The 15,677-nt window shown below is 39.2% G+C and overlaps 1 protein-coding gene across 1 annotated transcript in view; it reads left to right on the top strand.

Annotated features, from left to right (window-relative positions):
• Nucleotides 1-15,677, top strand: part of ngfra (nerve growth factor receptor a (TNFR superfamily, member 16)) — a 93,318-nt gene that overhangs the window by 31,756 nt on the left and 45,885 nt on the right. Inside the window, exon 3 of the mRNA XM_061905503.1 lies at nucleotides 12,725-13,087. Coding sequence (XP_061761487.1) covers nucleotides 12,725-13,087 — 363 coding nt within the window. The remainder of the gene's footprint in view (nucleotides 1-12,724; nucleotides 13,088-15,677) is intronic.

A 15,677-nucleotide genomic window follows, 5' to 3' on the forward strand; every position in this document is an offset into this window, starting at 1 on the left:
CTATATATATATATATATATATATATATATATATATAGTCAGGCTTGTCCCTGACAGTTTGGTCATGTTTTAGTTTTTCCTCTGTGTCTGTCTATATCCTGCCAGCGCTCTTATTTGGTCTTTATTTCCTGCTTGTATCCCTAAGTGCTTTTTCCCCTCACTTGTGGCTGATTGACACCGGGCCACACCTGGTGTCAATCAGCCAGATGCTATTTAGACCGGCTTTGTCCTCCAGTCAGTGCTGGATTATTGTAGCTCCTACCGGTTGATTGTCGTTTGTACCTGTAGCCCGTTGGCAGCGTGCTGTCTTTTCGTCCGAGTTCCTGTTTCCTGGTATCCTGTTTCCTGTCTCCTAGTTTCTGGTTTGTGTTTTTCTTTCTTTATTTTTGGAGATTAAATCATGTTTTCCTGCTCATTGCCTGCCACCATCTCTGCATCTTGGTGTTCGTCACCAACACAACCTGACAGATTATTAATATATATATATATATATATATATATATATATATATATATATATATATATATATATATATATATATATATATATATATATATATCAATCAATCAATCAATCAATCAATGTTTATTTATATAGCCCCAAATCACAAATGTCTCAAAGGACTGCACAAATCATTACGACTACAACATCCTCGGAAGAACCCACAAAAGGGCAAGGAAAACTCACACCCAGTGGGCAGGGAGAATTCACATCCAGTGGGACGCCAGTGACAATGCTGACTATGAGAAACCTTGGAGAGGACCTCAGATGTGGGCAACCTCCCCCTCTAGGGGACCGAAAGCAATGGATGTCGAGCGGGTCTAACATGATACTGTGAAAGTTCAATCCATAGTGGCTCCAACACAGCCACGAGAGTTCAGTTCAAGCGGATCCAAGACAGCAGCGAGAGTCCCGTCCACAGGAAACCATCTCAAGCGGATCAGCAGCGTAGAGATGTCCCCAACCGATACAGGCGAGCGGTCCATCCTGGGTCCCGACGAGCGGTCCATCCTGGGTCTCGACTCTGGACAGCCAGTACTTCATCCATGGTCATCGGACCGGACCCCCTCCACAAGGGAGGGGGGGACATAGGAGAGAGAAAAGAAGCGGCAGATCAACTGGTCCAAAAAGGAGGTCTATTTAAAAACATATATTTGTCGCACTGGAGTATAAGTCACATTTTTGGGGGAAATTTATTTGATAAAATCCAACACCAAGGCGCATATTAAGCATAAATAACCAACTGAGAAGGTGCCTGGTATGTTAACGTAACATATTATGGCAAGAGTCATTCAAATAACTATAACATATAGAACATGCTATACGTTTATCAAACAATCTGTCACTCCTAATCGATAAATCCGATGAAATCTTCTTCCTCGATGTCGCTTCTAAACAACTCTGCCAACTCCAAAGGTATGTGCCGCTTCCTCTTGTCGTTTTCTGCTGCATATTTCACTACGTCCAGCTGGTAATCTGCAGCACATGATTTCCTTTTCGGTGCCATTTTTAGTTCAGCCCTTCTCAGTTTTTATAAGTTACCGCTAACGATGAAACGATCCATTTTAATAGCTACGACAGTAGCATATAGCAGTTAGCATCCCGTGACCCACAATGCACTTCTGCCATGACCCGCCCCCGCCAAATTCTTATTGGTTGACGTGTGTGTGATGATTGCTGACATTTCCTTCGTCTCTTCCGCGAATGAGATAAATAATATTATTTGATATTTTACAGTAATGTGTTAATAATTTCACACATAAGTCGCTGCGCAACATATGAAAAAAACTGCGACCTATAATCCGAAAAATACGGTATGTGTGTGTAGATATATGTATGTATAAAAAGTTAAAGTACCCATGAAATAATTCTCTGCATTTGACCCATCAACTTTGATCACCCCCAGGGAATAATTTTTGGTGATTTAACGCCCAATTACAAACTTTGGTATGACTCGGGTTTTGAACTCACGACATACAAATCTGAAGGGCGGACACTCTAACCCCATATATATACAGGTGCTGTCCATATTATTAGAATATCATGAAAAAGTTGATTTATTTCAGTAATTATATTCAGAACGCGAAACTTACATATTATATCAATTCATTACACACATAGTGATATATTTGAAATGTTTATTTCTTTAAATGTTGATGATTAGTACTGACAATTACTGGAAATCCCAAATTCAGTATCTCAGAAAATTAGAATATTAGTTACGACTAGTACCAAAAAATATTTTTTAGAAATGTGGGCCAACTGAAAAGTATGAACATGGAAAGTTTCAGCATGTACGGCAATCAATACTTAGTTGCAGCTCCTTTTGCCTGAATTGCTGCAGCAATACGGCGTGGCATGGAGTCCAGCAGTCTGTTGCACTCCTCAGGTGTTATGAGAGCCCAGGTTGCTTTAATAGTGGCCTTCAGCTCTTCAGCATTGTTGGGTCTGGCATCTCGCATCTTCCGCTTCACAATACCCCATAGGTTTTCTATGGGGTTAGGGTCAGATGAGTTTGCAGGCCAATCAAGAACAGGGATACCATGGTCCTTAAACCAGGTACTGGTAGATTTGGCACTGTGTGCAGGTGCCAAGTCATGTTGGAAAATTAAATCTTCACCTCCATAAAATTGGTCCGCGGCAGGCAGCATAAAGTGTTCTAAAACTTCCTGGTAGACTGCTGCATTGACCCTAGAGCTCAGGAAACACAGTGGACCAACACCAGCAGATGACATGGCACCCCAGACCATTACCGATTGTGGAAATTTGACACTGGACTTCAGGCAACGTGGATTCTGTGCCTCTCCTGTCTTCCTCCAGACTCTGGGACCTTGATTTCCAAAGGAGATACAAAATTTACTTTCATCTGAAAACATAACTTTGGACCACTCAGCAGCAGTCCAGTCCTTTTTGTATTGAGCCCGGGCGAGATGCTTTTGACGTTGTCTTTTATTCAAGAGTGGCTTTACACAAGGAATGCGACAGCTGAAGCCCATATCTTGCATATGTTGGTGCGTGGTGGTTCTTGAAGCACTGACTCCAGCTGCAGTCCACTCTTTGTGGATCTCCCCCACATTTTTGAATCGGTTTTGTTTGACAATCCTCTCCAGGGCGCGGTTATCCCTCTTGCTTGTACACTTTTTTCTACCACATCTTTGTCTTCTCTTCGCCTCTCTATTATTGTGCTTGGACACAGAGCTCTGGGAACATCCAACCTCTTTGGCAATGACCTTTTGTGTCTTGCCCTCCTTCTTTAAAGTACCAATGGTCATCTTTTGGACAGTTGTCAAGTCAGCAGTCTTCCCCATGATTGTGTGTCATACAGAATCAAAACGAGAGACCATTTAAAGGCTTTTCCAGGTGTTTTGAGTTAGTTAGCTAATTAGAGTGTGGCACCAGGTGTCTTCAATATCTGACCTTTTCACCATATTCTAATTTTCTGAGATGTTGAATTTAGGGTTTTCATTGGTTGTCAGCTATAATCATCTCCTTTTTCGCAAAAAACACTTGAAATGTATCAGTCTGTTTGGAATGAATGTATACATTCTACAAGTTTGACTTTCTAAATGGAATTAATGAAATAAATCAACTTTTTCATGATATTCTAATAATATGACCAGCACCTGTATGTGTATATATATATATATATATATATATATATATATATATATATATATATATATATGTCTACACACACATGTACAATACAAAGTCATTTCTCCCCCCATGAACTTTTTAGCCGGTGAAGGCAAGGGACAGCTCGCTGAAAAGCAGCAGGCCGTCTTCATTCAGCTTTCAGTCTCTTTGTGTCATCCACCACTTAGCTTTTCTTTCTCCGACCAAAAATAAATCAATAGTGCTTCTCCAACAGACCTCCGCCAATCTTTTGAAGAGACAAACGATTGTCATCTTAGCAACTAGTGTCGGAGTAGAAGTGGTTTTAATTGTCTGTGCCTTCATGGACCTTCCTTTGTGCACCAGGAGCAGAAATTAGACTTTTATACGGACTCATGTCCACCCTCTTATTGATTGATGAGTTGATTAGAAGGATTATGAAGGAGCAAAGGAGCTTTGAGGTGTAAACTAATAGTGAAGAGCTTGAGAAAACAAAGTGGCTGGGTCTAAAAAGCTTAAGCTTTGGTTATTAAAAGAGGCCGATCCAGCCCTGTGGCACATTTTAAGAATACTATTAAAAAACTAATTTAAAAAAAACATAAAACAGTGGAATAAAAGAGAAAACTGGTCAAATATATTGCAATGTTGACTCTGTTAACACAAAGCTGCCGTGCAGGCTGTGTTTTTCATTAAAACTGTCATTGGTCAAAAAAATAATGCTGAATCAAAATCACTGTTAGGAATTATTGACCTATTCAAAGCTCCATTTACTTCACATCAAAATAATCCACTTTGAAATATTATTTGGGGGAAAATATTGCGTATTTTGTGTGTTTCTCATATAAAAAAACGTTTTCTTTGACAAAAAAGGCATAAAACAAACCAACATAAAACTCCATAAAAATAAAAACAAATAATTGACTGATTGAATAATAACAATAAAACAAAACATATATGACTCATTTGTAACATTTTTATGAATGACACCCTTCCGGGTCCCCGGGGCCAAATTTGAGGGGAGCGAGAGAGGTTAAAAAAAATCTATATATTGTAGTGTTGTCCCGATACCAAAATTAATTCGATACTTTTTGGTACTTTTCTTAATAAAGGGGACCACAAAGAATTGCATTATTGGCTTTATTTTAACAAAAAATCTTAGGGTACATTAAACATATGTTTCTTATTGCAAGTTTGTCCCTAAATAAAATAGTGAGCATACAAAACAACTTGTCTTTTAGTAGTAAGTAAGCAAACAAAACATCCTAATTTGGCTGCTGACATGTGCAGTAAAATATTGTGTCAGTTTCCATTTTATCATTTTGTCAACATTAATAAGGACAAGTGGTAGAAAATGATTTATTAATCTACTTGTTCATTTACTGTTAATATCTGCTTACTTTCTCTTTTAACATGTTCCACCTACACTTCTGTTAAAATCCAATAATCTCTTCTTCTTCTGTTGTTTGATACTTTACATTAGTTTTGGATGATACCACACATTTGGGTATCAATCCGATACCAAGTAGTTACAGGATCATACATTGGTCATATTCAAAGTCCACATGTGTCCGGGGACATATTTCCTCAGTTTATAAAAATAATATACATAAAAAAAACAAAAACGAAAGAAGATGTTGTGATGCCAAAAATTATCAACGTAATCATAGTAGTATCGACTAGATACACTCCTGTACTTGGTATCATTACAGTGGATGTCAGGTGTAGATCCACCCATGGCGTTTGTTTACATTGTGACGCAGGTGAGCTACGGTGTGTAGTGAAGCATGTTTAGCTATTCCTTGTCCTGCAGGGATGATACTTGTAAGAAACGTACTTTATTTGTCAACATGGAGGCGAGGATTAGTGATTTAGAAGTAGCTAAAACACTGCCGACTGGGGCTAGACTTTAGCCACTAGCTGGCAAGTCATGTCTTATAGCAATCAATCAATCAATGTTTATTTACATAGCCCTAAATCACAAGTGTCTCAAAAGGCTGCACAAGCCACAACGACATCCTCGGTTCAGAACCAACATCAGGGATATCACCTCTTCAGTGTTATAAATTCACCTTTATCATTGGTTTTCAAGCCAAAATGCGTCCGTTTTCCCTTTTCTGTCTACAGTGCTTGTAAGCACTCTGTGATTGTGCGCTGCCGAACATGCTCGTCTGCTCGTAATCCAGCAATGTTACGACATGACGACGACGGAGGTGCGGGTACTTTTCAGAGGTGGTACAGTACTGAATATGATTCATTAGTATCGCGGTACTAAACCAGAGGTGGGTAGTAACGTGCTACATTTACTCCGTTACATCTACTCGAGTAACTTTTGGGATAAATTGTACTTCTAAGAGTAGTTTTAATGCAACAAACTTTTACTTTTACTTGAGTATATTTATAGAGAAGAAACGCTACTTTTACTCCGCTCCATTTATCTACATTCAGCTTGCTACTGATTTGTATCGATCTGTTAATGCATGCTTTGTTTGTTTTGTTTTGTCAGACAGACCTTCAAAGTAGGACCTGTCACATGCCTGCGTTTCACCAATCAAATGTAGTCACTGGTGACGTTTGACTCCGTTTCACCAATCAAACAGAGCCAGGCGGTCACATTATTAACTGCACACTTTTTTTTTTTTATAAACCTTTATTTATAAATTTCAATATTTATAAACAGTTGAAAATAATAATCAAAGTAAGTACAAAAAACAGTACAAAACAGTATAAAAACCGTACAAAACAGTGCTAGGGGGTTGTAAATTCAAAGTAACTAAAATAGAATGCAATATATATATATATATATATATATATATATATATATATATTATATATGTCTTGATTGGATTATCCAGAGAATAGTGCTCGATACCGTGGTAGAGCGCGTACAATCCGCCATTCAGCAAAAACGTCTCAACCAACATCGGCCGCAAGTTCCTCACTCTGATCGACAAACACTTCCCCAAAGGCAACACCCTAAGAAAAATATTCAAATAGAACAACATTAAATTGAGCCACAGCTGTATGAATAACATGCAACAAATCATTTCAAACCACAACAAAGCAATTGCAAAAGGACTGCCCACCCCCAGACTAAACGACTCTGAAACCAATAAGGAATGTAACTGTCGCAAGAAACCTGATTGCCCTCTCAACGGAGGGTGCTTACAGACATCAGTCGTTTACCAAGCAAAGGTAACACGCAAGGACATTAACACATCTGACCCGTACGTAGGATTAACCGAAGGAGCGTTCAAAACAAGATGGAATAATCACAACGCCTCCTTTAGAAACCAGACTTTGCGGAATTCTACAGAACTCAGCAAACACATTTGGAACCTCAAAGACAATAATGTTGAATATTCAATAACATGGCAAATTCTTGCATCCTACACACCTTACAACAGTGGTAATAAAAGATGCAACCTATGCTTAAAAGAGAAACTGTTTATTATATATCATCCAGATCTATCATCCCTCAACAAGCGCAGTGAAATCATTTCAACATGCCGTCACAGACGGAAACACCTCCTAGGTAACATATGAGCCAATCACCACACCCTACGCCTGCCTGTACCCACCCACTCTGTGCCCTATACAAACCATTGTATGTGAATGCTTCCATTAAAATCTCCTGATGATTGAGGGAACCCCTCATGAAACAGTTCTGTAGAGATGAAGTAGTCTTGTGATTTTTTCCCACACCCACATATACATATATATATATATATATATATATATATATATATATATATATATATATATATATATATATATATATATACATAAAATAAACAAAGTGCAAAGCCATAGGCTCACTCAATCTCAGTAAATAACTTAAATTTGGAACACAGCATAACCGTTTTCACAGCTTTTTGGTTGTTAGAGTGTTTTAATGTAGAGTTCTAAATCTTTTTAAAGGCACAAAAAACAGGTCGGGTATTGAGAAACTTACATTTATGAATAGAAAACTTAGCCAATAGTATAATGAGGATGCAAAGGTAAAATACATTTTCAATTTTTTTTCAATACAGTGTAAAACCGAATATATATTATTTAATATATATTATTGTTTTAGTTGCTTAAGAGATATTCCTGGCTCTGAATTTGTTCATTACTATTTCTATGTTTCTGTGCATTACTTTATGCCGTCATCATCAAACGAACAGATTACTCATTAATTACTCAGTACTTGAGTAGTTTTTTCACAACATACTTTTTACTTTTACTCAGGTAAATATTTGGGTGACTACTCCTTACTTTTACTTGAGTAATACATCTCTAAAGTAACAGTACTCTTACTTGAGTACAATTTCTGGCTACTCTACCCACCTCTGTACTAAACTAATACCGTACAACCCTAATATATTGTATTGGTTTAGAAAATTAAAAATATAATTTTTCAGTGTGCGGCCCTCAGTGGAAAAAGTTTGGACATCTCCGATCTTGCTTATCTACTGCACGACACAATCAAAGCTTTTTTTTGTACACAATACAAGTTTTATGCAAGCACGCCCACACCTGCACCCGCCGGGTATTTAAAGCGTCGCAAACACACCGTGGATCGATTTAATCGCCCGGCCTTTTGACTCGCTCCTCAAACAAAAGCGGCATGATGTCGGATCAATGTGTCCTCCTGCGCTAATGAAAGTGCGGTAAACACTCTTAATGCCATTAGCGTCAGTGTTGAGCTTCCCGCGTTAACACTCTGCCATCTCCAGTCATGTTTTCATTTGAACTCCACGACTTACCAATATTGTACCATTTGATTTGATTTCCCCGCAGGGACGTGCAGAAACAACGTGGCTGTGTCTAATGTTACATCATCGGCCGCTGCTTGCAGTTCACAGCATCGCATTTTTGTGCACTTTTATTTGGATTGTGTTCAAACTCTGTGTTTGTAACATCACTTTATATGGGCCAATAATAGCATCTATTTTGTATTTATTTATTAGGTTTATTTGTAGATGTATACTGTATATCCGATACAGCAGGGGTCACCAACGCGGTGCCCGCGGGCACCAGGTAGCCCATAAGTGTCAGGCTTGGGACTTGGTCTTGGGTTGTTTTCCCGAGGTGCGAAGCGAATGGAGTGGATACGACGTGAAGGTAGGTACATATTTAATATATTTACTCAAACTAAAAACAGGAACAAACAAAAAGCGCTCACAATGGAGGTACAAAACTTGGGCTGTGAAACAAAAGACTAGCACAAAGGCTATAAACTATAAACATGAAACAAAACACTTGTGCTATGGCATGAATGACAAAAACTTACGTGGACAAAATGAACAGCATAGCAAGGCATGAAGCAGATAATCGAGATCATGAAGGAGGTGATGTTGCCAGTCTGACTACCCGGTAACCGTGGCTTAAATAATGAACATGATAAGTGAAAACAGGTGTGAGACAAGACAGGTGAACTGATTGGTCGTTATGGTAACAAAACAGGGAGTGAAAAAGAAGGATCTTAGAGTCCAAAGGTCAAAAGCACCTGGTATTCCTAGGCAGTCTCCCATCCAAGTACTAACAAGGCCAGACACTGCTTAGCTTTGAGAACAGATGAGATTGGAGATGCTCAGGGTAGTATGGCCAAACAAAACTCATGATCAGACATGAAATATGAAAACTAAATCAGTTGGCATGGTAACAAGACAAACAAGGAAATGCAAAACAGAACTAAATGTCCAAAAAACTTAACATAGCATGACCAAAACAAAACATGAACCATAGGCGTGACAATAAGGACCAGATGAGTCGTCCGCTGGCATGTACTAAAAATAGCTCAAATAGCAGCACTTACCAGTGAGCTGCCTCTATTTTTTAAATTTTATGTATTTACTAGCAAGCTAGTCTCGCTTTGCTCGACATTTTTTTATTCAAAGAGAGACAAAACTCAACCTTTTTACCTTTTAAATTCCTACCTCTTTTTTCCTGACAATTCAAATCAATGTTCAAGTATTTTTTTATTTGTTATTGTAAAGAATAATAAATACATTTTAATTTAATTCTTCATTTTAGCTTCTGTTTTTTCGACAAAGAATATTTGTGAAATATTTCTTCAAACTTATTATGATTAAAATTAAAAACAAATATTCTGGCAAATCTTGAAAATCTGCAAAATCAAATTTAAATCTTATTTCAAAGGCTTTTGAATTTCTTTTAAAATTTTTGTTCTGGTAAATCTAGAAGAAATAATGATTTGTCTTTGTTAGAAATATAGCTTGGTCCAATTTGTTATATATTATAACAAAGTGCAGATTGGATTTTAACCTATTTAAAACATGTCATCAAAATTCTAAAATTAATCTTAATCAGGAAAAATTACTAATGATGTTCCATAAATAATTTTTTTGAATTTTTTTCAAAAAGATTCGAATTAGCTAGTTTTTATCTTCATTTTTTTCGGCTGAATTTTGAATTTTAAAGAGTCGAAATTGAAGATAAATTATGTTTCAAAATTAAATTTTCATTTTTTTCGTGTTTTCTCCTCTTTTAAACCGTTCAATTAAGTGTTTTTTTTCATCATTTATTCTCTACAAAAAAACCTTCCGTAAAAGGAAAAAAAATGTACGACGGAATGACGGACAGTAATACACATTTTTTTATATATATATATTTATTTATCAAAGGTAAATTAAGCAAATTGGCTATTTCTGGCAATGTATTTAAGTGTGTATCAAACTGGTAGCCCTTAGCCTTAATCAGTACCCAAGAAGTAGCTCTTGGTTTCAAAAAGGTTGGTGACCCCTGCAATACAGTATGTACAGTACAGTGCACTATGTATTTATGATTGGAACTTTTATGGTATTTAGTTAGATAGTCACACACACTAAGTGTGGTGCAATTACCCTCTGCATTTGACCCATCCCCTTGTTCCACCCCCTGGGAGGTGAGGGGAGCAGTGAGCAGCAGCGGTGGCCACGCTCAGGAATCATTTTGGTGATTTAACCCCCAGTTCCAAACCTTGATGCTGGGTCCCATTTTAGAGTCTTTGGTGTTATTCGGCCGGGGGTTTGAACTCATGACCTACCGATCTCAGGGCGGACACTCTAACCCCAAAACCCTGAGCAGGTTTTATACATTAGGGGTGTCCTGATCCGATATCAGCAACAAAATCCGGGTTTGCATTTGACATGACCAACATAAGCTTGGATGCAAACATCCAGATAACATCGAAATGTCCTGGTTGGTCTTTTCTGTGGTTTTAGTCATGTACAAAAGGTAAACATAGTAGGCTATAGGCTACTAAGAGCTACACAGCAGCTAAGCCCATAATAGCACACAAGCTCGTGCCCTTCATTGAACCATAATGCAGATTAAAACAGCACATTTGTCAATATAAACAAGTGCCAAATAATTATAGTTGCAAGTTAAAAAAGTCTCTGGGGCGTATTAGAAAGTTTCCAGTAACAAACGTGTCCGCACCATTCAACTTAACGCATCGTGAGCCTAACTTCATCATTGTGATCAGTGTCACCAAAAGCAAAACAAAATACCACTCCACTGAAACATAAGTCCATTCCAGATGGTCAATAATAAATAGATTAGTGTTTTTTATACCTACCATTGTTCTCTGTTTTCTGGGGCGGTCATAGCTCGGTTGGTAGAGCGGCCGTGCCAGCAACTTGAGGGTTCCAGGTTTGATTCCCGCTTTCGCCATCCTAGTCACTGCCGTTTTGTCCTTGGGCAAGACACTTCGCCCACCTGCTCCCAGTGCCACCCACACTGGTTTAAATGTAACTTAGATATTGGGTTTCACTATGTAAAGTGCTTTGAGTCACTGGAGAAAAGCGCTATATAAATATAAATTCTCTCTCTGTTTGAATTATTTCACTCGAATCAAACAGTTATTTAACCTTCCGCACTACAAAATAACACAAATATAAATGATTCCTCCTGATATCCTCAACCAACGCAGGAGTGGGCCGGGGGGGTTGGTGCTAGCGGGGTGTATAATGTAGCCTGGAGGAGTCAGGGTTGCATGGTATTCTGGGTATTTGTTACGTTGTGTTTATGTTGTGCTACAGTGCGGATGTTTTCCCGAAATGGATTTGTCATTCTTGTTTGGTGTGGGTTCACAGTGTGGCGCATATTTGTAACAGTGTTAAAGTTGTTTAAAATGGCACCCTCAGTGTGACCTGTATGGCATGTGTGCGTCTGCAGAAGCCACATACAACATGTGACCTGACTGGTAAACTGTTTGTACAATTTGTGGAGGGCACTAAAGACAGTGGCATCGTAGCACGCCCTTATTTTCGTTGAATGGGTTTTACTCAGCAGACTTCCGAGGGAATAGTCACTCTGTAACCCGCTAGTCTCCCGGACAAATCGGGAAGAATTGTATGCGTCATGCTGATAAGTGGCGTTCTTATAAAACTCACTGGCTGCACTAACATCAAATATTCATATTTAATTGCGGGCCGCGTGTCTGAGACCCCTGGTTTATACATAGCACAAAGCAAAAAAACAACAACTCTGTATACAGTGTAATTTCATTATAAATTTCAAGAGTCTTGTGGCTCCCATTGTTTTCTTTCTTTTGTGAAACGGGTCGAAATGGCTCTTTGAGTGGTAAAGGTTGCCGACCCCTGGTATACTCGAATATCACGATATAGTCATTTTCTGTATCGCACAGAGACAAACCCGCGATATATGGAGTATATCGATATATCGCCCAGCCCTAAGCTATAGTGTTGAGAATATTACTTAAGTGCACTCAGACACTGCGATGAGGTGGCGACTTGTCCAGGGTGTACCCCGCCTTCCGCCCGATTGTAGCTGATATAGGCGCCAATGCCCCCCGCCACCCCAAAAAGGGAATAAGCGGTAGGAAATGGATGGAAAAATGGATGCACTCAGACATTGTTGTTCTGATCAGATAATGACAAGCATTACCAGATGTCGCTCACAGGAACATATTATGGTATATATTTCCATATGGTAGAGAACAGATAACAACGATGTATACCACCAGTCATTTGTATGTGGCGTGTGGTTTGAGTCCCACTAATTTTCTCCCTGGGGGAGGTGTTGCTAGGCAGAATTGTTGAAAAAATCTGCACTGTTATATATTGAGAAGTCCTCTTACGCTTGGTCCTCGTCCCTGCAGGCGAGACCTTCTCGGAGAACTACAGCCACACGGAGGAGTGCCAGCCCTGCACGCAGTGCACGGGCCTCATGCGCATGGAGACGCCGTGCACCGACTCCAACGACGCCATCTGCGTGTGCCGCTACAACTTCTACCTGGACGCCGTGTCGGGCCGCTGCAAGCCGTGCACCGTCTGCCCCGCCGGCCACGGCGTGTTCGAGCACTGCGAGCACGAGCACGACACCGTGTGCGAGGAGTGCGTGGACTACACCTTCTCGGACCGCGAGAGCTCCCTAGACCCCTGCCTGCCCTGCACCATCTGCGACGACGAGACCGAGGTCCAGCTGGCCCACTGCACGCCCGTCAGCGACTCCGTCTGCCACAGTAAGACACTCACCTTGCTTTCGCCGCGCCTGCTCGCAGTTACGCAAATAGTCCTCACGGGGGCCGTAGTACATAGAAAAAAAGAAAATGTGTACCTTTTATAGCAGGGGTGGGCATTACGTCGATCGCGATCGACTGGTCGATCTCGGAGGGTGTGTCAGTCGATCTCAAGCCAGGCATTAAAAAATAGACATAAAAATGAGCAATCATCAATCATACCAAGACTTCACTTTCGTCAGTTGTTTGACATTCTCGGCACCCGAGGATCTTGTGAGATGACGCTGGCTGCTGCAAGCTCATATTTAAGAAAAAAATCACTAACAGGGCGGACGCAGAGAAACATATTTTATTTCTAGAGACTCCGTACCTACTGTCAACACTCTAAAGACCGACTGCACAGTTCCTGTCTTCACCATAAAAGACCTGTTTCATCCTGCCTGTGCTAACAAAATAAGAGTCTCAGAAAGCTAGCGTGCACAAGCTAGCAAGCTACGGAGTTTGATGCTAATGTATTTCTCCCCCGCCCTCAGCGACCGCTTTCTCACTTGCTTGCCCACCCGCACACTCACTGACGTCACTCACCTGCTGCCAGACATTAAAGGGCCACACACATATGCTATTCTCATAACAAAGTGTTTAAAAACGAGTATGCAAGTTGGACAAATGAGATGCCAAATCCAACCACTTTCATGTGGTATTGGACAGAAAGGAGGACTTTTTTTTTTCCTCCATTTGAAAATGCGGACGTTATCAGCACCACTGTCTGATTCCAATCAATGCAAGTCATCAGAATCAAATACACCAACTTATATTCTTGTCTTCATGAAAGAAAGGAATCTATGTGTGTTAAACATGCTTGTATTATCATTAAACACCATTCACTTGTTAACAAAAATGTCTCTTTCATAAATAAATAAATATAAATTATAAATAGGAATGAGGTAGATCTCCTCGACTTGGTCAATTGAAAAGTAGCTCGCCTGCAGAAAAAGTGTGAGCGCCCCTGTTTTATAGCATAGGTTCTCATTCGATACCAGATTTCAAAATACACATCAATATTTAACTACTGAAATATTACAAAAATATCAATAAACACAAAATACCATATTTAATTTTCGATAGGATACGGATATCGGAGCTTTGAGTTTTGGCCGATATTAAAATATTGGTCTGATACGGTTTGAGCAGGAATCATACATGCCTATTAGGGGCAACTGACAATTCCATCCGATTCCCATTCCTGTGTTGACGATTCCACTCGGAATCAATTCTGCAGTCAAACTGATTCTGGTTATATATAATTAAGTATCCATCCATCTTCTTCCGCTTATCCGAGGTCGGGTCGCAGCAGCCTAAGCAGAGAAACCCAGACTTTCCTCTCCCCAGCCACTTTGTCCATCTCTTCCTGGGGGATCCCTAGGCGTTCCCAGGCCAGCCAGGAGACGTAGTCTACCCAACGTGTCCTGGGTCTTCCCAGTGGCCTCCTACCGGTTGGACGTGCCCTAAACACCTTCCTAGGGAGGCGTTCGGGTGGCATCCTGAACAGATGCCCGAATCACCTCATCTGGCTCCTCTCGATGTGGAGATTATTCAGTATATTAATTATAATTAAACTATTTCAAAACAGGTGAGAAAAAAAGTAATACTATTTTAAATTTTTTTTTTTGAAAATTATGTATGTATTTAGAATTGGGGTTAATAATTTGGATGTGAATCGATTTTTTTGTAACCGTAAATAATACATTTTACTTTGTATATTTTGGTTCTGGCACCAAAATTATTTCGATACTTTTCGGTACTTTGATACTTTTCTAAATAAAGGGGACCACAAAAAATTGCATTAGTGGCTATATTAAAAAAAAAAAATCTTAGGGTCAATCAAGTTTGTCCTTAAATAAAAATAGTAAACATACAAGACAACTTGTCTATTATTCGTAAGTAAGCAAAAAAAGGCTCCTAATTAGTCTGCTGACATATTCAGTAACATATTGTCATTTTCCATTCTATTATATTGTCAAAATGATTAAGGACAAGTGGTAGAAAGTGAATTATTAATCAACTTTTTCATTTTTTGTCAATATCTGATTACTTTCTCTTCTAACATGTTCTACCTAACTTTTGTTAAAATGTAAAAATCACTTATTCTTCTGTTGTTTGGATGCTTTACATTAGTTTTGGATGATACCTCAAATTTGGGTATGAATCCACTACCAAGTAGATACAGGATCATACATTGGTCTTATTCAAACCGGCACTTTTCAGAGGCGGTATAGTACCGAATATGATTTATTAGTATCGCGGTACTCCACTAATATCGGTACAACCCTACTTTGTAGTGTGCAATGTTAGAAAATGTTGAAGTGAACTGAGACAAACAGAAAACAATGATAAATATGGAAAACACTAACCTATTTATTATTGACCCAATTTAATGTACTTATGCCGTTTTTAGGTTGAAGTGCAGTGTGTTTTGTTTTTAGAGCGACATCCAGTGGCCACATAAAATCATAAAGTTAAGCCCATGACACAGTAATTAAAATTCATGTGGACACGTTTGTTACTGGATACTTTCTAATACGTCTCTGCCTTG

The sequence above is a fragment of the Nerophis ophidion genome, linkage group LG07 (genome assembly GCF_033978795.1).
Source record: "Nerophis ophidion isolate RoL-2023_Sa linkage group LG07, RoL_Noph_v1.0, whole genome shotgun sequence".
NCBI classification, from domain to species: Eukaryota; Metazoa; Chordata; class Actinopteri; order Syngnathiformes; family Syngnathidae; genus Nerophis; species Nerophis ophidion.